The sequence below is a fragment of the Erpetoichthys calabaricus genome, chromosome 13 (genome assembly GCF_900747795.2).
Source record: "Erpetoichthys calabaricus chromosome 13, fErpCal1.3, whole genome shotgun sequence".
Lineage (NCBI taxonomy): Eukaryota > Metazoa > Chordata > Cladistia > Polypteriformes > Polypteridae > Erpetoichthys > Erpetoichthys calabaricus.
Window position 1 is genome coordinate 23267586 of NC_041406.2, and position 26563 is coordinate 23294148.

The following is a 26563-nucleotide window of genomic DNA, read 5'->3' on the forward strand; positions in this document are numbered from 1 at the left end:
GTAAAATCAAGTCCCGACTTATCCGTGGGAGAACTTAAACGGGAGTAGATACGGTATTTTAAGAAATCTTGTCAAGTAAATTCTTTTTACCCCATTGGCAGATATTTTTTGCTAAATAAAAGCAAAACAGCCCCAATGTAAAGTATTTTTTTCTCTTTTTTTTTGCAGTGAATGATTTTAGCACAAGACTGCAACCAAAAAAAAAAATGATGTGAGGAAGCGAATGGGCTTGAATACTTTACAGATCTACTGTTCTAGTAACATGGCAATGAGATTTTCAGAAATACACAGTGCGCCAGATGGCCAGGGCCCAAGCCTGGCTGGGACGCCCCTTCACCACATTTGCCAGGGGGACAAGGGTGGGAAGCCCAGTATCTTCCCCTGGACTCTAGATGGCAGCACCCCTGGGTTGCAGCGGTGCCTCGGACTCCCCCAGGGCTTCATGGGGGTTGGAGTTCTGTGCAGCTCTGTGGGGTTCCGCAGGCGCTGCCACAGGGTGCTGCAATAGCAGCGGCTGGCCCTTTCTGGGCATTGGTTTCGCCTTGCCCGGAAGTGCAGCCGGATGTCAGCAATCAACCACCTGGAGCACTTCCGGGTGCCCGATAAAAGGGGGCCAGCAAACACCACCGGGGAGGCAGAATCGGGAGGAAGAGGACGAGGTTGCCTGGGAGGAGTGGTGGTGCCAAGGTGGAGAGGATTGTGATTTATATTAAGTGCTTTTGGGACTGTGTTGTGGCTGGGGGGTTCACGGGAAAGACATGCCCTCCAGCTGAAGAAAAATAAAAGTCTTGTGTGATTTTACACATGCCTCTGAGTGAGTCTGTGCTGGGTCAGGCGCTATATAGCGCCTTTATCACAACAAATAACAAAACTTTAAGCTTTAATTTTTTAGTAGTTTGCTTAAAACTTTTATTTTTCATAATTGACTTAACGTAGTCCTGACAGAGGACAGGAAAATATGGAACAAGATGATCAACTGTGGTAGTAACCCCTAACAGGAGCAGCCGAATGAATAAGAAGAAGAAGAAGATGACTTAGCGTAGTCCCTTCCTGTTAAGTGTGGCTGCATTCCTGTCTGGCTTTCTAACGCTGCCCCTCCAGGAGCAGCAGAGGGCAGTGTGGCGCTTGCTCCGTGTTGACTGCCGTCTAGACAGCTTGTTTGAGTCTGTCTGTGTTTACTGGGAAATAAGTATAAGTCTGGAAGAGTATGCTAAGTGAGCGGTTTTAATGGATTTAATTACTATTCTTAAACCATTTGGTTAAGTTTTAACATCCTACAATTGCTGCTAAACAATTTAGTTGCATATCTAGCTTTACTTATATAAGATCTAAAATGAGAGAAACTTTGTAAATGAACTAATTCAACAAGTAGAAAAAGTGGAGAGAGTACATTTGTTAATGAGACACAGGGGGGCTTATTCTGCCTTAGACTTTTGTTTTACTCTGTGTTACTCCTTGTTTTTAGGTCAGATTATCTCGGGGCACAATGTGAGTTCCACAACTATGCTGATGACATGCAGCTGTATTTATCAATAGCGCCTGACGACCCCGATTCTCTTGATTCACTAACACAACGTCTTACTTGTATTTCTGAATGGATGAATAGTAATTTTCTCAAGCTAAATAAAGAGAAAACTGAAATTTTAGTGATTGGCAATAATGGATACAATGAGGTTATTAGAAATAAACTCGATGCATTAGGATTAAATATCAAGACGGAGGTAAAAAACTTAGGGGTAACTGTTGACTGGAACCTAAATTTTAAATTGCATATTAATCAGATCACTAGGACAGCATTTTTTCACTTAAGAAACATAGCAAAAGTTAGACCTCTTATATCACTGAAAGATGCCGAGAAATTAGCTCACGCTTTTGTTTTCTGTCGGCTAGATTACTGTAACGCACTCCTCTCAGGACCACCCAAAAAAGACATCAATCGTTTGCAACGAGTGCAGAATGCAGCTGCTAGAATCCTAACTAGGAAAAGAAAATCTGAGCACATTTCTCCAGTTCTGATGTCACTACACTGGTTACCTGTGTCATTCAGGATTGACTTTAAAACACTGCTTATGGTTTATAAAGCCTTAAATAATCTCGCCCCATCTTATATATCGGAATGTCTGACACCTTACACTCCAAATCGTAACCTTAGATCCTCAAATGAGTGTCTGCTTAGAATTCCAAGAGCAAAACTTAAAAGAAGTGGTGAGGCGGCCTTCTGCTGTTATGCACCTAAAATCTGGAATAGCCTGCCAGTAGGAATTCACCAGGCTAATACGGTGGAGCACTTTAAAAAACTGCTGAAAACACATTACTTTAACATGGCCTTCTCATAACTTCACTGTAATTTAATCCTGATACTCTGTATATTCAATTCATTATAATAACTATTCATGGTGGCTCTAAAATCCGTACTAACCCCTACTCTCTCTTCTGTTTCTTTTCCCGGTTTTCTGTTATGGCGACCTGCACCACCATCACCTGATTAAAGCACCGTGATGTTCCTGCATTGATGGATTAAAAGCCAGAAGTCTGCATGATCATCATCATCAAGTCCTTCCAGTGGGAACCCAAAATACAAAGAGGACTGTTCATTTATGTTAGGTAGAATGCCTAGAGGGGGCTGAGTGGTCTCATGGCCCCTGAAGATTTTATTTTTTTCTTTCCAGCCGTCTGGAGTTTTTTTTTTTGTTTTTTCTGTCCCCCTGGCCATCGGACCTTACTCTTACTTTATGTTAATTAGTGTCTTATTTTAATTCTTACTGTGTCTTTTATTTTTCTTTTCTTCATCATGTAAAGCACTTTGAGCTACATTATTTGTATGAAAATGTGCTATATAAATAAATGTTGTTGTTGTTGTTTTGTTATCCTGTATTTTCTTGTAATCAATCCTTTTGGTTTAGAAGGTGGCTTCCTCTATTGGGGGTCTGCTCAGGAGTGTTCCTGTCTGGTCATGACATCGATATTTCTTTGTGCACTATATGTATTGTAAGGCTTCTAAACTCATTTGGGACTCCCCCCAACGGGACGACACACCAAAGTGCGTCCAGAAGTGCGATTGCCGCGTCTGTGGAAGGAAGTTTATCAGTTGCCGGTGCAACCGCAGGCTCCTGGCGCTGTAGCAAATCTGAGCCGATCACAGTTGCACTATAAGCACTTGTTATCAATGGATGATGCAAGGAACATCATAAATGCAGGGAAAAGGATTACTTGGCCATGACTCTGCCTGACTGCTGTGTCTGTGTATAGGAGAGTGGCAGATCTCGCTATAATAAATAACCGTGCTGTTCCTCTTTCAAGCTGAATAAAAGCTTCACTCGCCTACCCCTGGCGTTGGGTATCCTGAAATACATTAGTCGAGCTCGTTCGTCTTGGAGCCGTGCCCGCTTTGCTTGCGGCATTTCAGACGCGCGTTGTAGGCGCCTGCGTGCATTGATTTTATCCAGCCGGGCTCGTGTTTGTATATCCATCAGTCGAGCTTGTTCGTTTTGAACCTGTGCCTGCTTTGCTTCCGCAGTTTCAGACGCGCGTTGTAGGTGCCTGCATTCATTGATCTTATCTAGGTGGGCTTATGTTTGTATCATTGAGCTGTATTGTGTTTGAATTCATTTGTATATCCGTCAGTCGAGCTTGTTCGTTTTGAACCCGTGCCTGCTGTGCTTCCGCAGTTTCAGACGCGCATTGTAGGTGCCTGCGTTCATTGATCTTCTCCAGGTGGGCTCCTGTTTGTATCGTTGAGCTGTATTGTGTTTGAATTTGGTGTAAAGCGTTCAGCGTTTTGTACAATCCCAAGCAGCACATTATTCCTAACTTCACTCCGCAGTAGTGCCACTCACAATATGGCGGTGACGCCTGCGCCTTCACTCCGTACCATCATTGTGGACCTGTGGGGCCTCCGTAGCCTCTTCCGTTCGAATCTGGGCTGCAGCGCAGAATCCTCTTTTTTGTGTGGCTGTGTCGGTAGTCGTTAGCTATGGGCGCGTTGTTGCTTCATTTCTCATTCACGTCAGTTGAGCTCTTTCGTTTTTGGGCCGTGACTCCTTCGTGCGCGGTGGATACGACTTCGCTTGCGGTTTATGAGACGCGCGCTGTACGTCTCATGGTCCCATCACCGTGTACCTGTGTCCATGCCATCCGGTTTACCATTCTCGGTTAGTAATATGGATTACAAAAGTAAAGTTGAATAAATCAGACTCTGCAGCTGCATGAATAAAAAAGTACCACTTCTGGTTAGCGGAAATAGCTCAAAAGTTGATAGAAATCTACATTTTGTACCTAATACAGTAGAACCTCTGGTCATGAACGTTTCCGAACACGTACAAATTGGGTTACGATCAAAAAGTTTGCCAAAATTTTGCATCTTTTCACGACCACACGCTCTGGTGGTGAACAAAAACACTGGCGGTCAGTTTCCCTACGCGCGTTCGTACGCGCCAATGATTTCCCATTCTCCGTTTCCCATTTTCTTTTGTTTGCGTATACAGGGCCTAACAAAGCAGCTGATGTTGCAAAAGGAGTTACAATGTGAACCAAGCAGATGCCTCAAGTGCTGGAAAAACTGTTGCTAGTGTGGTTGAATGAGAAGCCACTTGCAGGGGATGGTGTAAGCAAGGCGATCATATGCGAGAAAGCCAGGAAGATTCATGACGATTTGTTGAAAAAAATCCTTCTTTGAGTGGTGAAGATGAGGAATTTAAAGCCAGTAGAGGATGGTTTGAAAAGTTTCGCAAGAGAAGCGGCATTTCATTTTTTTTCCCTGTGCTGAAAACTCATAAAAAAAGTGTTTTTAGCAAGCGGTTCGTAGCGCTATAGTGCCAACTCTTACAATGTTAGTTTTCTCTGTTGTTCAAGGTTTTCTCAGTGTTATTCAATGTTTTTACATTTAGTTTACTATTACGCTGTGCATTCTATGGTATAATTAGCTATTTTTGTGCTTAAAAAATATATATTTAGGTACAGTTTGTACGGTCTGGAACGGATTAATTGTATTTACATGCAATCTCATGGGGAAAGTACTTTCGGGTTGCGACCAAATCGGATCACATCCAGAGTTTTGGAATGAATTACAGTCGTGACCAGAGAGTACCACTGTACTCGTATGCAAAATTTGGTTGACCCAAGTGAAAGCGTACTCAAGTTATCGTATTTACACACACACGCACACGCACACACACACAGACATAATTCCAAAAATGGTATTTTCAGACTTACTGAGGTCTAAAACGTTGAGATTCATCAAAATCTCAAAATCGAATTTTTGGACGATTACAATACTTTCCCTATACTTTGTATACGAGAAAGTACAAAGTGAACAGCTCTGAATACTTTCTGAATCCACTGCTGATAAACACCATGTTGGCTTTGTGCTCTGGTGGCTAAGATGCTATGACAGAATGACAGAAACAGAAGTATCTGCTTTGAATTGAACACTCGGCTATATAAAAACATCAGTTCCCCAATTCTATCTCAGTTTGGGGCAGACACATTAGTTCAATGCTATACTTTATGTTTTGCGTTTGTGCCCCCTACTGACCACTCAGAGTAAGAGAACTGACTGAGAGCCAGCACTCAATAGGGAATGCCATCCATCCATCCATTTTCCAACCCGCTGCATCCAAACACAGGGTCACGGGGGTCTGCTGGAGCCAATCCCAGCCAACACAGGGCACAAGGCAGGAACCAATCCCGGGCAGGGTGCCAACCCACTGCAGGACACACACAAACACACCCACACACACCAAGCAGACACTAGGGCCAATTTAGAATCGCCAGTCCACCTAACCTGCATGTCTTTGGACTGTGGGAGGAAACCGGAGCGCCCGGAGGAAACCCACACAGACACGGGGAGAACATGCAAACTCCACACAGGGTGGACCCAGGAAGCGAACCCGGGTCTCCTAACTGCGAAGCACAATAGGGAATGCTTTACGGTGAACTCGTCAAAATCAAAGTTTTCTTCATCGTGTCATCGTGGTACTTTGTTCTGCCAGGTGCTAGCTTGCATCAAAGTGGCCGACAGGACGAGTGAAGTGTAACTGAATCTGCCTGCAAAATAGGACGTATTCACGCACTACCACTTGATCCCGGGGACCTTTTGAATGGCCTCTTATTGTTCACAACTGAAATATTTTGCAGGGGTCGCAGCCATCGTTAGGTAATGATAGGTCTAGTGAATACACCTGTGTTCAAGGGTATCCCTCAAGATATGTGAAAGGGTCAAGGAAGGCCACGGCTGGAGGATTTCAATTATGGTTCATGCCTAATGTGTCCCAGCGTCCTCATCTATCAAAATAATCCACTGTCCACTATAAAGCCCTCGCAAAAGCGATGAAGGATATCCCCTGTGCGCTGTAAGCTGCTATTTAGCTTCACCTGCAATTTACCAAATTGCTCTATGAGTCACCACAAGCTCAACATACAATACGTCTGTGTTAGTGCAGCTTGTTGTTCTGTTTAAAACATATCTTTAAAATGCAACTAAACTAGGTCCCTGCTTAAAAATGTTAGTGATAAGGAATTGCCAGAAATCCCAGTTTATAAAGCATAAAGACCACGTATGCCTGGATGGGTGAGCAGCTTTATGTGAAGTGCTGGTTGGCCGGCCATCGTTTTTATAAGATTACCTGTCAGAAGCGTATTACACATATAAAATAACAATGCAGCCTTCTGATGAATGCCCAAGTGGAACAAGATAAATGCATGGCTATAAATACACTGTACATGGCTGTTACTGCAGGAAGGGATATTAACATTCAGTCCAAATGATGTTTCCCTGGTGCTTCACTGAAAAACGGAGAAGCTATCGTCCTCCATTTCTCTCAGGGTTGGTGAACACTCTGGCCCTATTTGCTCCTCATCAAAGAGTAACATCGAAAAGCTGATGGAAATCTCTATGGACGTCTTAAACAATTTCCCTGACGAATACAGCCATCCCCAAGTGATCCAAAACCACCACCATCATAGCCGTACCAAAGAAGTCCCTCAGGTCTCTTTCTTCAACGACTATTGTGCTATAGCACTAACACCAGTCATCATCGAGTGCTTTGAGAGGCTAGTCTTGGGCCACCAGAAAGCTGGACTTCCCACATCATATGACCCCGTTCAGTTTACCTATCCACTCCACTACAGATGCCATATCATCTACTGTCCACTGTTCATAGGTTTCAGGTCGCCATTCAACACCATCGTCCCTCAACAGCTCATTGGTAAGTTGGGTCTGCTAAGCTACAACAATTCCCTGTGCAACTGGATCTTGGTCTTCCAGACACAGAGACCCCAGGCAGTCCACATTGGAAATGTCATCTCCAACACCATCACTCCCCAGTGCTGCATATTCGGCCTCCTTCTGTTCTCTCGGCTGACTCACGACTGTACGGCTGCACACAGCTCTAACACCACCTTTAAGTTTGCCGACGACACGACGGTGGCGAGTCTCATCGGCAATGGCAACTAATCAGCTTACAGAATGGAGATATGATGACTGGTGCAAGTAGAGCAACACTCTGTCTTCATAATGTGGACAAGAGATGAGAAGAGATGACGTTGATTAGTGCTGATCGATGGAATTCTCCAAAGCATTTTCCACAGTGAATATGCAGTGTTGGTGGTAACCTCTTCTGGAAATTTCTCACATGCAATGGAAAATCCTAGTAACTGCCATTTTTTCAAAATTGAGCCTTTTTTAGTTTTTGGAGTTACTTGGTCTTTCCTAATGTTATAAAGTAGGGGTGATGGCCAAATATGTCTTCATTCTGGTCATAACACGATGGAAGAAGCTCATATATACACAGTATTTTACATACTGCGCAAGATTTATTAGTGTTTACAAGGCATTTCTAGCTTCTTGAGGGAACAAAAAAGTACAAATTATTTGCACAGATAAGATAGGAAACAAAAAAGATGTTACAGCCGCCAGTGTGTCAGCTTAACAGAATTCAGAAAACAGAAAGCTTAACCATCAACAGTATTCTGACCAACTGCATCACTGTCTGGTTTGGTAAATGCAGTCTCTATTTCTGACTGCAAGGTCCTACAATGGATAGTACACACAGCAGGGAAGATCATGGGACCTCCCTGGCCTCCATTAAAGAAATCGTTTATTAAGTGCTGCATCCGCAAAGCCCATGAGATTGTGAAAGGCCATTCCCATCCCACCCATGCTCTCTCTTTTTCCCACTTCCATATGGCAGAAGGTAACATAGCATTCAAACCAGTTCTGCCAGGGTCTGCAACAGGTTCTACACCTTGGCTGTGCAGAGTCTGAACTCTGTGCTGCCCCACTACACTCAGATCTGCTCCTAGTAGTTAATTTATATGTAGTACATTTGACACACTTGCTATCTATCTATCTATCTATCTATCTATCTATCTATCTATCTATCTATCTATCTATCTATCTATCTATCTATCTATCTATCTATCTATCTATCTATCTATCTATCTAGTGTCTTACATATCTATCTATCTATCTACCTAGTGCCTTACATATCTATCTATCTATCTATCTATCTATCTATCTATCTATCTATCTATCTATCTATCTATCTATCTATCTATCTATCTATCTATCTATCTATCTATCTATCTATCTATCTATCTATCTATCTATCTATCTAGTGCCTTACATATCTATCTATCTATCTATCTATCTATCTATCTATCTATCTATCTATCTATCTATCTATCTATCTATCTATCTATCTATCTATCTATCTATCTATCTATCTATCTATCTATCTACCTAGTGCCTTACATATCTATCTATCTATCTATCTATTGAGGAAGATATATTTAGAATTAGGGTGCTTCAGTCTTTCCAAATAACAAAGTATGGTGCTAATAGAACTATAAGAAACATGTCACTTATGTATTAATAAATAAGGATGTGCTAAGCTAACTGAACAAATGTACTCTAATACAGACACTAAGCTGTAAGAGTGTATTCCTGTATGACAAATGTACTAAACTAACTTTTAAGGTAGTGTTTAATATTGTATAACCAATTATTATGTGTGATGATTATTATGTACAAAATGTAAGCTATAATAAGATTCTTAAATTGCAACTGCCACGTAGCCATTGAAGTATTGTAACCCTGATGGTGCAGAAAGAATGCGGAAGTGAGTATTGTCTAAATCTGCTTAGGTTGCACTCATCCTGTGACAGTTAGCTGGGAGATCGCTGCAGTTGCTCTTGTGTGTGTTGATGCTCACAAGGGCTATTGCTCAAGACTGTGAATGTGCTAATAACTCTTTTAACTGCTAGAAACACTGTGTGTGCTCCTGTATGTTCAAATCCAGGGTGTGACCACAAGCTATAACGATCTGTTTGACCTCAAATTGAACTGCCATACTTCCTTTTTTCGTTTAGTAAACAAACTATTATAAAACTGAGCTAACTCCCATCCTTGGACGGGCTATTTGATCTAACTGTCAGTGACACACGCTGACAGGGGCTGCAAGCCTCCTCTCACCAAGAATAAAGAAATTGCTTTCTGCTATTGATTCGTGTTTGCCTGCTGTTTACTTCGAACCTTTGTCCACACTATCTATCTATCTATCTATCTATCTATCTATCTATCTATCTATCTATCTATCTATCTATCTATCTATCTATCTATCTATCTATCTATCTATCTATCTATCTATCTATCTATATAGTGCCTTACATATCTATCTATCTATCTATCTATCTATCTATCTATCTATCTATCTATCTATCTATCTATCTATCTATCTATCTATCTATCTATCTCTGTATAGTGCCTTACATATCTATCTATCTATCTATCTATCTATCTATCTATCTATCTATCTATCTATCTATCTATCTATCTATATAGTGCCTTACATATCTATCTATCCATCTATCTATCTATATAGTGCCTTACATATCTATCTATCTATCTATCTAGTGCCTTACATATCTATCTATCTATCTATCTATCTATCTATCTATCTATCTATATAGTGCCTTACATATCTATCTATCTATCTATCTATATAGTGCCTTACATATCTATCTATCTATCTATCTATCTATCTATCTATCTATCTATCTATCTATCTATCTATCTATCTATCTATCTATCTATCTATCTATCTATCTATCTAGTGCCTTACATATCTATCTATCTATCTATCTTAGTTTTATTACTTGTCCTGTGTTCATGTATATGTTGCACTGTTGTGAATGTAATTTTGTAGCACTGCATATACCGTAATATTGTATCTGGATGGTATGACAATAAAGCCACTTGACTTCACCTGACGTGAAAATGCAGTGACATTTGCGTAGGTTATTCACCAGGCAGCACACTGGTTAACATCTTACCAGCAACCATGTGGATGAGATTTGAAGATGTTAAGTGTATACCATTAATAATTAGGACAGCTTTCGAGAGGCTAATCCTCTGACTATTTTGAGGTACATAATAAAGATAACGTAAAACTTGAAGATGGCCAAGTATACCAGGAATTTGGTTGAGGATGTTCATCAAGAGCCATTAGAAACATTAGAACAATCTGGACGAGAACAGGCCAATTAGCCCAACAAAGATTACTAGTCCTGAACACTTAATTCTTTAGTAATATCGAGTTTTAAAGGCCCGTAAAGTTCGGCTGTCTACCACACAACTTGGCAACTTATTCCATGTGTCTGTGGTTTTCTGTGTAAAGAAAAACTTCCTAATGTTTGTGCGAAATTCACCCTTCACAAGTATCCAACTGTGTCCCCATGTTCTCGATGAACTCATTTTAAAGTCACTGTCTCCATCCACTGGACTAATTCCCTTCATAATTTTAAACACTTCAATCATGTCTCCTCTTAATCTTCTTTTGCTTAAACTGTAAAGGCTCAGCTCTTTTAATCTCTCCTCAATAACTCATCCTCTGTAGCTCCAGAATCAGCCTAGTTGCTCCTCCCCGGACTTTTTCTAGTGCTGCTCTGTCCTTTTTGTAACCCAAACTGCACACAGGACTCCAGATGAGGCCACACCAGTGTGTTATAAAGCTTGAGCTGAACCTCCTGTGACTTGTACTCCACACGTCAAGGCGCTATATAACCTGATATGCTGTTAGCCTTCTTAATATCTTCTGAACACTGTCTGGCAGTTCATTGTTTCGAGTCCACTACAACTCTTGCATCCTTCCCATAAGGTGTACTTTCAATTTTCAGACCTCCCATTGTTTATCCAAACCTCACATTTTTATTTCCTACACGTAATTCTTTACATTAACTGACATTCATCTTCATCCGCCACAAATCTGCCCAAGCCTGTATTCTGTCCAAGTCCCTCTGTAATGATTCCATGCTGCTTGTGCTTGCGTTATGCCAACTTATGTGGTCTCTTATTCCAAATTACGCAATCCGGAAGACCTTGAGGGAGTTCTTGAACAAGTGCTTTGAGAAGGTGCCAGGGAGGCCGCAACTCCAACTGCAGGCCTTTGTGTTATGTTACAGCAGCGTCATCCATGACCGCACTAACGATGGGGTCAAAATCAACAAACATGGCCGGCTCACTGCATGGGAAGCTATGAGCAGGGAGCAAGTGACGTGGCTGAAAAGGATGTCGGTGTTTATTGAAGGCCAATGCTGCCTTTCAGTTTTGAAGGCAACACTTACTAGTCAGCCTCTGAAGCATTCATAAGAGGAGATCTGAATGGACTCCAGCAGAGAGGACCCGTCTAATGACTCACATGGGTGCATTTGGTGCAGACAGCCTTTACGACAGACAGACAATGATTTTGGGGTCAGGTTACACCTCTGGTTGGTCTTTCCCATGTGTAAGTCCTTAGGGTATTTTCACTGTTTGTGCCTCTAAACAAACAGACTTCACTGAAGGCATATTGTGTTTTCATCAGAACAGAACAGCGTCAGATTGGCCTTCTTAACAGAACTGTTTTTCTTGGCCCACTGATGGTTTTGCAAATTCTGTTTTTTATATCTTTTATTATTAATATTATTTTAATATTATCTCTCTACCTGTCAACCATTTTCAAACATACCCACAGTCCACTCAACTCTCATTCGTGTGAATGCTTTTGTCAGACAGGAAAGTAATAATCAGCCTGAACCAATTGGAATTGAAATCCAAGCGGGGTCAGAAATAAAAGACAAAGAGTAGAAGACAAAGTAGAACGCCGTAAAGAGGTTCAAAAACGTTGGCGCGGTACAAATGCAGAGCAGGTTAGAGATTATTAAAATGACTAAAATTCAAAAGTCTCAAAAAAACTGATAGTAAAGATCACATTAGTGCTAACAAACAGAAAATATTATTCGGTGAAACAACAGCAAAAATAAATCGAATATATGGACATAGGTGATATGTCAGAAGTGTGTAGATATTGTTCGGCTTTAAAGTTTAAGTCGGAGACTTGCAGATCGTCTAATTCGTGTTGCCATCAGGGAAAAGTAGTGTTTCTTCCCAATGAAGAAGCCTATCCATGAAAATTAAAAGATTTGTTGTTTGGTGAAAGTCTACAATAATAATCTGTTTGCGTTCGCACCATTCAATGCTCAAAATGTAGATTTACACAATTCAGGACCATAGACTCCAACAAGTTTAATTTCGAAGAAACCAAAATTCGGTCAGGTTTATATTTATGATCACGGATGCAACATAGAATCGAAAGAATTAAACGATCGGATGTATTAGAAATTCTACAGCCAATAATGGATACAAATCCATACGTCCAAAAGTATCGCACTGTACACGAAATTTATCTGAAAAACACAGGAAAAGAAGTTTTCTGGGATTTCTGTATGAATCCAAAAGATCACACTTGCATTTATAATAAACCAATGTGTGACGACTTGTTAGCGATAATAGTAAAGCAACGTGAAACATAAGTTTATTTCAATTTATTACATTTTACTATTTTTAACTATGGTTAATTACTCGCTGTAATGTAAAATAAGTTAGGTCTATTATGCTTATGTAACAATTCCCACAAAAGTATCAATCTGTTTAAATTGGACATCCGCTTACCCATACGTGAGTGGCAGAGATGCGAAGTGGCTGGCGCATAGTGCCCGCCCAGGGGATGGCAAGCGAAGCCCGCAGGGGGCAGAGCCCCCTAGCTTTTTATTATGAATATTTTTATTTTTTATATTTTTATAGAGAACAGGAAGACATGGAACAAGATGATCTGCTGTGGCAACCCCTAGTTGTTTTGGCTCATTTTATATCTCATTATTGTTTGGCTTCTAATTAAGGAAAAAGAAACAATTAAGGGGTCTGAGTCTTCAAGGGCAAGTCAACTAAAATGAATTTAAAAGAAGTTCATTAGCAGCAGAAACAGGTCACTCATTAAGAAAAGGGTTAGAATGAAAATCTGCAGCCACTGCGGCCCTCCAGGACCGGAGCTGGGGACCTCTGCTCTACACACAGGTAACATGTGTGCCTTATGATGGCCGACCCATTCTATTTGCCACAGGAGAATTAAAGCAAACCGGAGGCACCTGAGCACACTTTGAAGGGCCACAACTAAATATTTCTATTGGTTATCGAATGTAATGTGGAAAAAACCTGTAAATTTATCCATTTAATAATTAAATCTACAAGAGAGTAAAGTATGCAGAAAGTGAAGGGGTCTGAATACTTTCTGAATCTACTATATGCAGCACCAGTTGCCAAGAACTTTTCACATTTCACGTTTTCATGTTGATACTTGGGCGGCACGGTGGCGCAGTGGGTAGCGCTGCTGCCTCGCAGTTGGGAGACCTGGGTTCACTTCCCGGGTCCTCCCTGCGTGGAGTTTGCATGTTCTCCCCGTGTCTGCGTGGGTTTCCTCCGGGCGCTCCGGTTTCCTCCCACAGTCCAAAGACAAGCAGGTTAGGTGGATTGGTGATTCTAAATTGGCCCTAGTGTGGGTTGTGTTTGTGTGTGTCCTGCGGTGGGTTGGCACCCTGCCCGGGATTGGTTCCTGCCTTGTGCCCTGTGTTGGCTGGGATTGGCTGCAGCAGACCCCCGTGACCCTATGTTTGGATTCAGCGGGTTGGATAATGGATGGATGGATGGATGTTGATACTTTTTTGTCAAGATACCATTAAGTTCATTTCTTGGCCAATTTTGAACCCAGAATTGAACCTTAAGAATGCCAGTACCATATAACTCCAGTGAACAGAATAACAGGTTTCAGCTGTGCCAGCGCAATGACAAAGGTTTCTCTAATAACCAACTAGCGTTTTATACGATGTCACGCACGTGTGCATGGGAGGCAGCTAAAGGGCCCAAAAAAAGGATGGCAGAGTGCACTGATCCTTTCTCTTGTTCCTTTACACACCGACCACGGGAAATTCCACCTGGGCCCGACAACATCTCATCCGGTTCCTGCCCGGATGCCGTAATTTCCCCTGCCCGGCTTTAAACCCGCCATGTTTTGTCTGTCTCGCCAGACTTTTTGATTTTTGATCAGATCTTCGCCTATTTTAAGTATACGGGTAGCTGTCCCCAAACATGCTTTCCTGTGTTGTTTGAATTACTTCACGGCGACTAATTAAGGTTGAGCTAAGGGAGTTGACCATTAGGGCACGGAGGGAACTGCTGCCGAAAATGGGGCTTTGCAGCCATATGTGAAAAATGAATTACAAATCAGTCATTTCAAGCAGTAATAAGACATTAAGCATCAGTAGTAAATGCCTTGGCGATATTTTAAAATCGATTTTCAATTTTCTTCACACACAGAACTATGGTGGATGCAGTGTTGCGGTGGCGCCGTGTACATTTATTTATTTGGCCGATGCTTTTATCCAAAGCGACTTACAGCATTTGAGATACAATTGCTTCCATTTCTTTTGTTTTTTTTTTTTTCCAATTGGAGCCCAGGAGGGTGAAGTGACCTGCTCAGGGTCACACATTGGTGTCAGAAGTGGGATTTGAAGTCCAAAGCCTTAAGCACTGCGCCCCATTGCTTATGTGTGTGTGTGTGTATCCACATTAATAAAAGGACAAGTGTCTGTGTAATCTGCGTGTCTGTCTGGTTTCCAGGGTTAGGAAGAAAATTTTTTAAATAGGCAAAACATGTAGAAGAAGGGTAAAAAAACAAAATCACAAATGATAATAAAAATACCAAATATAGGTCTAAAAATAAGAAAACTGGTCTTATCGGCCTGTTGTCCGACTTTATACTCCAGCCAACAGTAACATGGTAGTGGCTTTCTTGCGCCTGCTCGGGTCACATGAATGATGTTTATTGCTGTACTGCTAATAACGTTCTCACAGGTGGCGCAGTGGTAGTGCTGCTGCTGCTTTGCAGTAAGAAGATTGTGGGTTCGCTTCCCGGTTCCTCCCTGTGTGGATAGCACTTTGAGTACTGAGAAAAGCACTATATAAATGTAATGAATTATTATAACTGATAACTTCACGTGGTGGGCAGTGGATGAGTAAAAATAAGAATAAATCGATTCACACATCAAGAAAGCAAAACCCCAACACGACTGGGCTAAAGTCACTAAGCCGGGCCGGTGGGATAGCAGCTGCATGTTCCCAGCTAAACACTTCGACTGTAAGAGTGGTCAGTTTGACAAGCAGCTATTGATCAAAAATTTTATGTCATTTATCAAAACTCCCTACTAAAGTAGCGCACTGCACCTCAAAACAGCAGCTTGACGCAGGACCACTTATTAAAAGAGCCAAACAAAAAGAAAAAACTGGCAAATCTTACATCCTACATGTGATGCCAGTATCAGGCTGCATCACGGAAGGTGTGAAAACGGCAGTCAGCACTGATTTTGGGGGGGCAACAATGTTTCCCAGATGGACCCCAGAAGGCGGGCCCACCATAAAACTTTAGGACATTTTGCTTAAGGGGTCTGAACTGATTTGGCCACTGTGAGCCCAGAGGACCTGCACACAGTATAATATACGAACAAAATAAATACAATAAGGAAAGAAACTCGACTCTGATGTAACATTTTTAAGCAATCTGCGGCTCAAGGGGACTGACTGATAATCAAAGCACAAACACATTGGGGGTGAAGCAAAGCGGCCTGCTCTTCATACATTTGCCAGGGTTGTGAAGAACACAGCACTTTTATGATGAGATACATCCCGTTGAATGTATTACTTACCTCAGCACAAAATCATTCAAGTCAATCTCGGCCCCATAATTGGATCCCTTGAGGTTTCCAGAGTTCCCTACTACGGCACACTTCCTGCAGCGCGAGGCTCCCCAGTCCATGTAAATATCTTGGCCAGGGACGATCTCAAACAGTTTCTTTATTACCTCATTGAAATCGGCAGGCTTCTTCTCCGACTGCAGCCTCTGCACAGATTAGAAGAGGAGAGATGTTAGCAAACAAGCATTTTCTTTTTTTCATATTTTTTTTTTCCAACAGGGTACTCTAAAGCTACCAATTATTTCCTAAGTAAAATCTAAGATATGCAGAATTTAGCTTTCTTAAGCCTCGAGATTTCCCCTGAAATGACTTATCCATCCATCCACTTTCACTCACTGAAATGATGTATTCAAATAGGCAGATTGATTTAGTTTTGGCCCAGCTGCAAATGGAAGATTAAGGTGAATCGTATTGTAGTCAGCTGCCAGGTCAGCGTGAAAATGACAGGCAAGAGGGGTTCTACAGAGAAGGCCGTGATGATAAAGAGAAGCCTGACTAGATAATAAAAGGAGAAGCGTTTGTGAGTGTCCATCTGGTTGCTGTGCCTCTGCCATTCTGACAGATGGCGGAGGACAAACATTTGCAGTAATAACATGCATTGCACTTGCCATTCCAACAGATGGCACATCACAAACAGTTGTAGTAAGAAAATTATTGCATTTGTCATCTCAACGGCATCACAAACATTAACATCACTTTTATGAATCCCATTCTAAATGGCATATAACAGAAACGTAGGCATTGCATTTGTTATTCCAACAGATGGCGCATCACAAACATTTGTAGTAATAAAATTATTACAGGGCGGCACGGTGGCGCAGTGGGTAGCGCTGCTGCCTCGCAGTTGGGTGATCTGGGGACCTGGGTTCGCTTCCCGTGTCCTCCCTGTGTGGAGTTTGCATGTTCTCCCTGTGTCTGCGTGGGTTTCCTCTGGGCTCTCCGGTTTCCTCCCACAGTCCGAAGACATGCAGGTTAGGTGGATTGGCGATTCTAAATTGGCCCTAGTGTGTGTTTGGTGTGTGGGTGTGTTTGTGTGTGTCCTGTGGTAGGTTGGCACCCTGCCCAGGATTGTTTCCTGCCTTGTGCCCTGTGTTGGCTGGGATTGGCTCCAGCAGACCCCCGTGACCCTGTGTTCGGATTCAGCGGGTTGGAAAATGGATGGATGGATGGAAATTATTGCATTTGTCATCAGCAGCATCACAAACATTAACTCCACTTTTATGAATCCCATTCCAAAAGGTATATAACAGAAACATAGGCATCGCATGGCACATTACAAACATTGTAGTCATGCATTGTATTATGACAAATGTTTGTGATGTGCCACCTGTTGGAATAACGAATGCAAAGAATTTGTACTTCTACATACATTATGAAATACATTTCAAAAGATAATGTTAATTTCCTGATCCTGTACAATCAATTGAATTAAACACAGGTGGACTCCAAACAGGTGTTGAAACATCTCAATAAAGACCAATGAAATGGGATGCATTTCACTCATACAGTACTGGCATCGTACTGTAGTTGGCTGCCTTGTCAACATGAAAATGACATTCAACATGGGTGCTAAAGAGAAGGCCCTAAAGATAAAGAGAAGCCTGACTGGATAATAAAAAGAGAAGTATTTGTGTTGTGTGTCAATCTGGTTGCCGTGTCTCTGCCATTCCAACAGATGGTGCATGACAAACATTTGTAGTTATAAAATGCATTTTATTTTTCATTCCAACAGATAGCACATCACAAACATTTGTAGTAATAAAATGCATTGCATTTGTCATTCCAACAGATGGCGCATCACAAACATTTGTAGTAATAAAATGCATTGCATTTGTCAATCCAAAAGATGCCGCATCACAAACATTTGTAGTAATAAAACGCATTGCATTTGTCATTCCAACAGATGGTGCACCACACACATTGAAACCACTATTACGAATCCCATTGCAAATGGCATATAACAGACATATTTCTGACTGGAATCCACCTTAATAAAAGGACAAGTGTCTGTGTGTCCATCTGGTTGCTGTGCTGTGACATTACAACAGATGGCACATCACAAATATTTGCAGTAATACAATTCATTGCATCTGTCAGTCCAACAGATGGCACGTCGCAAACATCAACACCGCTTTCACAAATCCCATACCAAATAGCATATAACAGAGGTATATGCATTGCATTTGTCATTCCAACAGATGGCGGAACACAAACATTTGACCACAGATGGACTCCAAACAAGATGTGGAAACATCTCAGTGATGACCAATGGAACAGTCATAGCAACGGTTCTGAATACTTGAGTCAATAGAATGTTTCAATGGAATTTTTATTTTTAATACATTAGCAAGAATTCCTACAATCCTAGTTCCGCTTTGTCATTCTGTGGTATTGCCTGCTGCTTGATGAGGGGAAAAAATGAATTGAAACAATTTTAGCACAAGGCTGCAATACAATACACTGTGTACAAAGTGAAGGGGGTCAAATTCTTTCTGAAGGCATCATACATACCTTTGTGCAAGAGTAAATAATAACATTAAACTTACATTCTTAAATTAAATTTAGGGTCATAGGGGACTGGAGTCTATCCTGACAATAGTAGGTGTAAGGTGGGAAACTACCCAGGACGGACCACCAGTCCATCCCAGGGCACGGAGTCACCCCCCCCCCCCCATTCACTCACACTAGAGCCAAACCTGCCCATTTCACAAAAAGAAGAACATTCCCGTAAAAGGAAGTCCTGCACGTGGGGCTGCGATGACAGAACAGATGTACTCTTTCAAAATAATGGCATGGTGACTGATGACAGAATGTAACAGTAGAAGGAGGCAGAGGAGATCAAACAGGCTGCCGAAATAAAGGCCGCCAGGCTAAGTGACTCGGCGATGGAAACCAGAAGAGTTAACCACATACTGGCCTGTGGGACTGCACATTTCAAAGTTCTTGTTGAGACTACAAAAAGCCTCATGCCAAACATCTGGGTGGGGAGGGCAAACCGGGGGGCCTTCTCAGAGTACTTCAACACGCACTTACTTGCCTTGGTGACAGGGAGACAAGAATTTTCACACAGCGCCTAAATTTTAATGAGTGCCCCATCTGCCAGCCGAGGCTGACAAAATCCAGACGGCTGTGCCAAAGAAATAACGTTGTATAATTAAAAAAAGAATCAGCATGGGGAAGACCCTCTGCGTTAAGACTTTTAAACGTGTACAGTGCTCTGGGCTCATAAGGGGAAGTGTAGTATGCTGAATAAGAAGAAATTGAATTCAAAAACTGAGACGAATGGCATAAATAAGGCACAGTTTGTCAATATGCTGTATTTTCATTATCCTGCCTATTGGTTTGAATTTGTTTATGACGGAGTGGTTAGTGTGGCTGCTGCACAGCTCCAAGGGTTCAATTCTCAATCCAGTAAATGATCAGGTGAGGTGTTAATGTGGCATTTTATACAACTGCTATGGCAGGCAGTGTGACGCATTTGATTAAGTTGTGTCCTCTTAACAGTTCATTTCTCACCACCGGTGTGCTGTGTGACCCTGAGAAAGAAGCTTCAGCACTCTGTAATTTAACTAAAACGAAAAAACACGTTAGAAAAGGAATGCACGGCGTAACATTCGGGTGTGTTTGAGGACTGGGCAGGCACTGTAGCCCTCAATGGATTGAGTTTTAGAAAAGGGGTCTCCAGCTCCTTCAGTGGCGCAGTGGTAGCGCTGCTGCTTTGCAGTAAGGAGACTGTGGAAGATTGTGGGTTTGCTTCCCGGTTCCTCCCTGTGTGGATAGCGCTTTGAGTACTGAGAAAAGCACTATATAAATGTAATGAATTATTATTATTATTAGTCTCTCCCCTAGTCCTGGAATCAGCCTAGTCGCACTTCTCGGGACTTTCTCTAGGGCTGCTATGTCTTTTTGTAATATGGAGACCAAAACTGCACACAGGTCTCCAGGTGAGACCTCACCGCTTGAGCATAACCTCCATGAATTGTACTCCACAAGTCGTCCTATTACCCTTCTTAATGGTTGTCCTTAATGGCTCTTCAGTAGAACGTGACAAGTCCACTGTGACTACTTGGTCCTTCTCATCAGATGTACTTTCAGGTCTCACACCTTCTACTGTGCATTCAAATCTAACATTTTGTCTTCCTGCATGTAATAAACTGCTCAAAAAAATTAAAGGAACACTTAGAAAACATATCAGATCTCAATGGGGAAAAAAAATCCTGCTGGATATCTCTACTGTTATGGACTGGTAATGTGTTAGGAACAAAAGGATGGTACATCATTTGATGGAAATGAAAATGATCAACCAACAGAGGGCTGAATTCAAAGACACCCCGAAAATCAAAGTGAAGAAATGATGCGGCAAGCAGGCGAATCCATTTGGCCGAAATTTCATTGCAGCAACTCCAACAGATGGCACATCACAAACATTAACACCGCTTTCACGAATCCCATACCAAATGGTATATAACAGAGGCGTAGTCAGTAGTTTGTGTGGCCCCCACGTGCTTGTATGCATATCTGACAACGTCCTAATGAGACGATGGATGGTGTCCTGGGGGATCTCCTCCCAGATCTGGACCAGGGCATCACTGAGCTCCTGGACAGTCTGAGATGTCGGATGGACCAAAACATAATGTCCCACCCAGAGGTGTTCTATTGGACTGAGGTCAGCCGAGTGAGTGTGGGGGCCAGTCAACGGTATCAATTCCTTCATCCTGAGCCTTTTCACTTTAAGGAAACAGAGACTCTAAGAGGTGGCATGGTTGGACTGTTTACAACAATGGTGTGAATTAGTACAGTGCGGTGGGTTGGCACCCTGCCTGGGATTGTTTCCTGCCTTGTGCCCTGTGTTGGCTGGGATTGGCTCCAGCAGACCCCCGTGACCCTGTGTTCGGATTCAGCGGGTTACAAAATGGATGGATGGATGGATCCCAGATGCTATCTTGCAACAAGAACTTGGGGGAAATGCTTAGAAACTTGTTAACAAATGTTAAAGTTTTTCCTCGTGCCAAAAAAACAAAAAAACAAAAAAAAAAAGAAAGAAAGACATACAGTAAAAAAAGGACCAAGTAGTGTGGTGGAGTGAGATGAGGACTTTAGGGACCTTCAGATCTTCATTTGATGCTATGCTGGACAAATAACCAGCTTGTTGGGCTGACGTGCCTGTTCTAATCACAATCATTCTAATTGTGTAATGTTCTAATTTAATAACTGCAAGGGGAGCTGTGAGGGCTTTTTGGGATAAAACTTCAGTGAAAAGCAAACTTTTTGGGATAAAACTAAAATGAAAAGCAAAGTTATATAGCTTGGCATTTCTGGGCATCAGGACCACCTCCATCAAATATTCATCCATCCAGCTATATCCTAACTACGGGGGTCTGCTGGAGCCAATCCCAGCCAACACAAGGCACAAGGCAGGAAACAAACCCCGGGCAGGGCGCCAGCCCAGCACAAGGCACACACCAAGGACAATTTAGGATCGCCAATGCACCTAACCTGCATGTCTTTGGACTGTGGAAGGAAACCAGAGCACCCGGAGAAAACCCACACAGACACGGGGAGAACATGCAAACTCCGCCCAGGGATGACCCGGGAAGCGAACCCAGGTCTCCTTACTGGGAGGCAACAGCGTTACCACTGCACCACCGTGCCACCCTCCGTCTAATATCTACTCAGCAATCACATCAGAAAATGCTTTTAAATGCGACAGTACAAAATGAATAAACATGAATACTAATGAGCTTATACTTTGATTTTTAAAAACTGAGACGCACTATCTGTAACATCTTTGCAGATCATGAGCAAAGGGTACAAATTGTTCTTTATTAAACTAATTCTAGGTCCATGCCATTTTGTTGTATTAATTGTGTTATGAAATTTGACATTAACATTCTCAAACCTGCTTAATTCAATTTAAGATTCTCTAGGGGCGGAGCCTACCTTGGCAGGACCGAGCACAAGACAGAAGGTGCCACAGACCGCATCCAGGAACATGTAAAGGGATCGATCGGCCGCTATGAAATCGACTGTGATTACTAAACAGCGAAGTGGCATAATGATTGAGATGGAAAGATTGTTGTAAATTGGAATTGGAATAAAGGTAAGGTATTTTTGTTTACACTCATTTTTTTCTGTTACTACGGTACAATGTACAGTACGGTATATTTATGTCCTTTTCCTTTTTCTGTGGCTTAGTTGTGTTTTTATGTTCTAGATTATGATTTTACAACTGTGTTAGGATAGGTAAGTGACTTAGGCTATGGTGTGTTTCGACATACACTAAAATTCGGGTTACATCACTGTCGTAGGAATGGAACTGTGTTGTAACCCCCTGTATACGGGTGGCTGCCCCCAAACCTCTTTGCTGTGCTGTCTGGATTATTTCACAATGACTTAAAAGAAATGGAGGACTGTGCCAATTCCCCAAGATGAGACATTTTTCCTAATTTTTCTGTTGACTCTTCCTATGAAGAGCATGATGGGGGGGTGCTGGAAAGGGGTGCGTGGCTCTCCCGATATCTACAAAAGGACGAAGGTCCAAGTCTTTAGAGTCCTGTCTTGCTATATGGTTTCGAGACATGGATGCTATTCAGTGACCTGAGACAAGGACTGGACTCTTGTGTCTCTTCAGAGAATCCTTGGGTACCGCTGGTTTGACTTTGTGTTGCTCATGGAGTCCCGAATGAGGCACGTTATCTGCATTGTGACGGAGCATTTTTGCTTGACGTAAATGAAATTTTGTGTACAAGTATTCCATTACACACATTACTAAAGTGTCTTGCAACTTTTGACCCACTTCCGCTTACTGAAAGTAGTAATTTACCTGAATTGTTTGCCAAAATAAAATCATCATGGCAAATTTTTTATTCATGCAGCAGCTGCAGAGTCTGCTTTTATAATAATTGTTCAATATATTATTAATTTGATTTGATTTGTTGTTGATTGCTCTTTAATGTACATAATATAAAAACATAATCATTGTCTTGCACTTTAATTAGGGTTATGGTTAGAGAATTCTAGAGAAGGCAGTCATTATGCAGTTAAATGAGCACCTTAATAAACATGCTATTCTTGATAAATTTCAGTCAGGTTTTAGAACAAATCACAGCACAGAAACTGCACTCGTTAAAGTAGTAAATGATTTGCGGGTAAATGCAGACAGAGGCCATTTATCTGTTCTCATCCTCTTAGATCTGAGTGCCGCATTTAACACCATTGATCATAATATTCTTAGAAATCGCCTTAGCCAATGGGTGGACCTCTCTGGCAGTGTCTTAAATTGGTTTGAATCCTACCTGGCAGGTAGAAAATTCTTTGTTAGTTGTGGTAATTATAACTCAAAGACACATGATATCCAATATGGTGTTCCGCAAGGCTCTATCCTGGGTCCGCTGCTCTTCTCAATCTACATGCTTCCATTAGGTCAGATTATCTCAGGACATAACGTGAGCTACCATAGCTATGCTGATGACACACAGCTGTATTTATCAATAGCACCTGATGACCCCGATTCTCTTGATTCACTAACACAATGTCTAACTTGTATCTCAGAATGGATGAATAGTAACTTTCTCAAATTAAATAAAGAGAAAACTGAAATCTTAGTGATTAGCAATAATGGATACAATGAGGCTATTAGAAATAAACTGGAAGCATTAGGATTAAAAGTCAAAACGGAGGTAAAAAGCTTAGGGATAACTGTTGACTGTAATCTAAATTTTAAATCACATATTAATCAGATCACTAGGACATCATTTTTTCACTTAAGAAACATAGAAAAAGTTAGACCTCATATCATTGAAAGATGCTGAGAAATTAGTTCACGCGTTTGTTTTCAGTCCACTAGATTACTGTAACGCACTCCTCTCAGGAATACCCAAAAAAGACATCAATCATTTGCAACTGGTGCAGAATGCAGCTGCTAGAATCCTTACCAGGATGTCACTACACTGGTTACCTGTGTCATTCAGGATTGACTTTAAAATTCTGATTATGGTTTATAAAGCCTTAAATAATCTCGCCCCATCTTATATATCGGAATGTCTGACGTCTTATATTCCAAATCGCAACCTCGGATCCTCAAATGAGTGTCTGCTTAGAATTCCATGAGCTAAACTTAAAAGAAGTGGTGAGGCGGCCTTCTGCTGTTATGCACCTAAAATCTGGAATAGCCTGCCAGTAGGAATTCGCCAGGCTAATACAGTGGAGCACTTTAAAAAACTGCTGAAAACACATTACTTTAACATGGCCTTCTCGTAACGTCACTGTAATTTAAATCCTGATACTCTGTATATCCAATTCATTATAATAACCATTCATGGTGGCTCTAAAATCTGTACTGACTCCTACTCTCTCTTCTGTTTCCTTTTCCGGTGTCCTTTTGGTGGTGGCGCATGATGTTCCAACAATGATGGATGGATTAAAAGCCAGAAGTCTGTATGACCATTAACCCTAACTACAAAGAGGACTATTTCATTTATGTTAGGTAGAATGCCCAAAGGGGACTGGGCGGTCTCGTGGCCTGGAACCCCTACAGATTTTATTTTTTTCTCCAGCTTTCTGGAGTTTTTCTTTGTTTTTTCTGTCCACCCTCGCCATCGGACCTTACTCCTTTTCTATGCTAACTAATGTTGTCTTATTTTAATTTCTTATTTTGTCTTTTATTTTTCTTTTCTTCATTATGTAAAGCACTTTGAGCTACTTTTTGTATGAAAATGTGCTATATAAATAAATGTTGTTGTTGTTAATTCTCAAATATCCATCCCCATATCTGAGTACACAAGAAAGTCTACAGGAGACCACTCCCGATTTTTATTTCCTGGTACTGTGTCTCTTCGGAGAATCCTTGAGTACCGTTGGTTTGACTTTGTGTTGCTCATGGAGTCCCGAATGAGGCACATTACCTGCATCGTGAGGGAGCGTCAGTTACGGCACTGCGGCCATGTGGCACGTTTCCCCGAGGGTGATCCCGCTCATAAGATCCTCATTGTTGGGGACCCGAGTGGCTGGATCAGGCCAAGGAGATGCCCACATAACACCTGGCTACGGCAGATAGAGGGTCATTTCCAGAGGGTGGGACTGGACCGTGTGTCTGCCTGGGAGGGTTTGCCAACCGGAATCCTAAGCTCTTTCATTATATGGTGGGTACGACAATGTGCTGTACCAGTGCACACTCCCCAACTTGACTTGAACTTGACTTTGGGAGTTGGCACCTGAAGGACTCTCAAGACGGTGAGCAATGAGATTCTGTTGTCTGATAAAACCAAGATTAGTGTCATGGCTGGAGGAAACCAGACACCAACTCACCACCTGTGCAATACCAGCACAGTGGGGTCGGCATGATTTGTGTTGATGGAAAGTGTTGATGGAAAGTGACTGAAGGAGTGACAGACAGAGAGAGGCGAGACGGAAATTCAGACGGAAAATTGTGTGTGTTCAATTTGATTGTGGAGGACATGGAAGAACATTCAAACTTAGGACAGTGAGGGACTGGGTAGGAATTTGCACCCAAGCCACTGTACCATTCTAGAAATCCATATTACTAAACGAGAATGGTAAACCGGATATGGACGCAGGGACCTTCCCGTGGACGCAGGAGATATAGTGCGCAGGCGCCACACAAAGCCCCCCTCCCCAGAGTGAAACGGGAGAGACTACGAACCGTCTGACACGCCGCAAGCAGGATAAAGCGAGGTCAGAAATAAAAGACAGAGTAGGAAACAAAGTAAAACGTCATAATGAGGTTAAAGAACGGGGACAAACACATGGAGAGTAGGTTACAGATGATGAAAACTGGAATGCAACAGCTTCAAAACAACCTAGGCACGAAACACATGCACAGCGAGGGACAGAATATAAAGGCGGAAACAACGACAGTTAAATGTCCACACCACACAGCGGAGGCAGACCCGGAAGGTGAAGGCGTGGGAAAGTACGAAAGGCAAAGGCGCCTACACAGCATGGTGAAACCCGACATAATATGGAAGGCGCAGGCGTTGCCGCCATATTGTGAGTGGCACTAATGCGTAGTGAAGGCGCAGGCATCACCGCCATATTGTGCGTGGCACTACTGCTGAGTGAAGTTAGGAATAATGTGCAGCTTGGTGTGCCACACAAACCCCCCCACAGACTACGGAGTCCATGGAGACTACGAACGACATAACCACACAAACAACAGGAGTCAGCGCCCAACCCCAGAGTAAAACGGGACAGAATACGGAGTCGAGAAAGGTTCACAAATCAAACCCGACATGATACGCCACCCCAAAGTAAAACGGGACAGACTACGGAGTCCAGAGAGGGTCACAAATCAGTTGGAGTATGCAAACACACTACACAGCATGATCCACGCACCTCTAATAGCCCGCAAGCAAAAACACGATATAGTACAGAAACCCCACAAATACGGACTCCACAACATATTTGAATCACATTACAGTGATAC

General features: G+C 42.1%; 1 protein-coding gene across 3 annotated transcripts in view; it reads right to left on the reverse strand.

The window, feature by feature from the left end:
- Window positions 1–26563, reverse strand: part of LOC114664049 (CMP-N-acetylneuraminate-beta-galactosamide-alpha-2,3-sialyltransferase 1-like) — a 400960-nt gene that overhangs the window by 73512 nt on the left and 300885 nt on the right. For all 3 annotated transcript variants that reach the window (XM_028818032.2, XM_051936015.1, XM_028818033.2), the window contains one exon: window positions 16072–16265. In XM_028818032.2, coding sequence (XP_028673865.1) covers window positions 16072–16265 — 194 coding nt within the window. The remainder of the gene's footprint in view (window positions 1–16071; window positions 16266–26563) is intronic.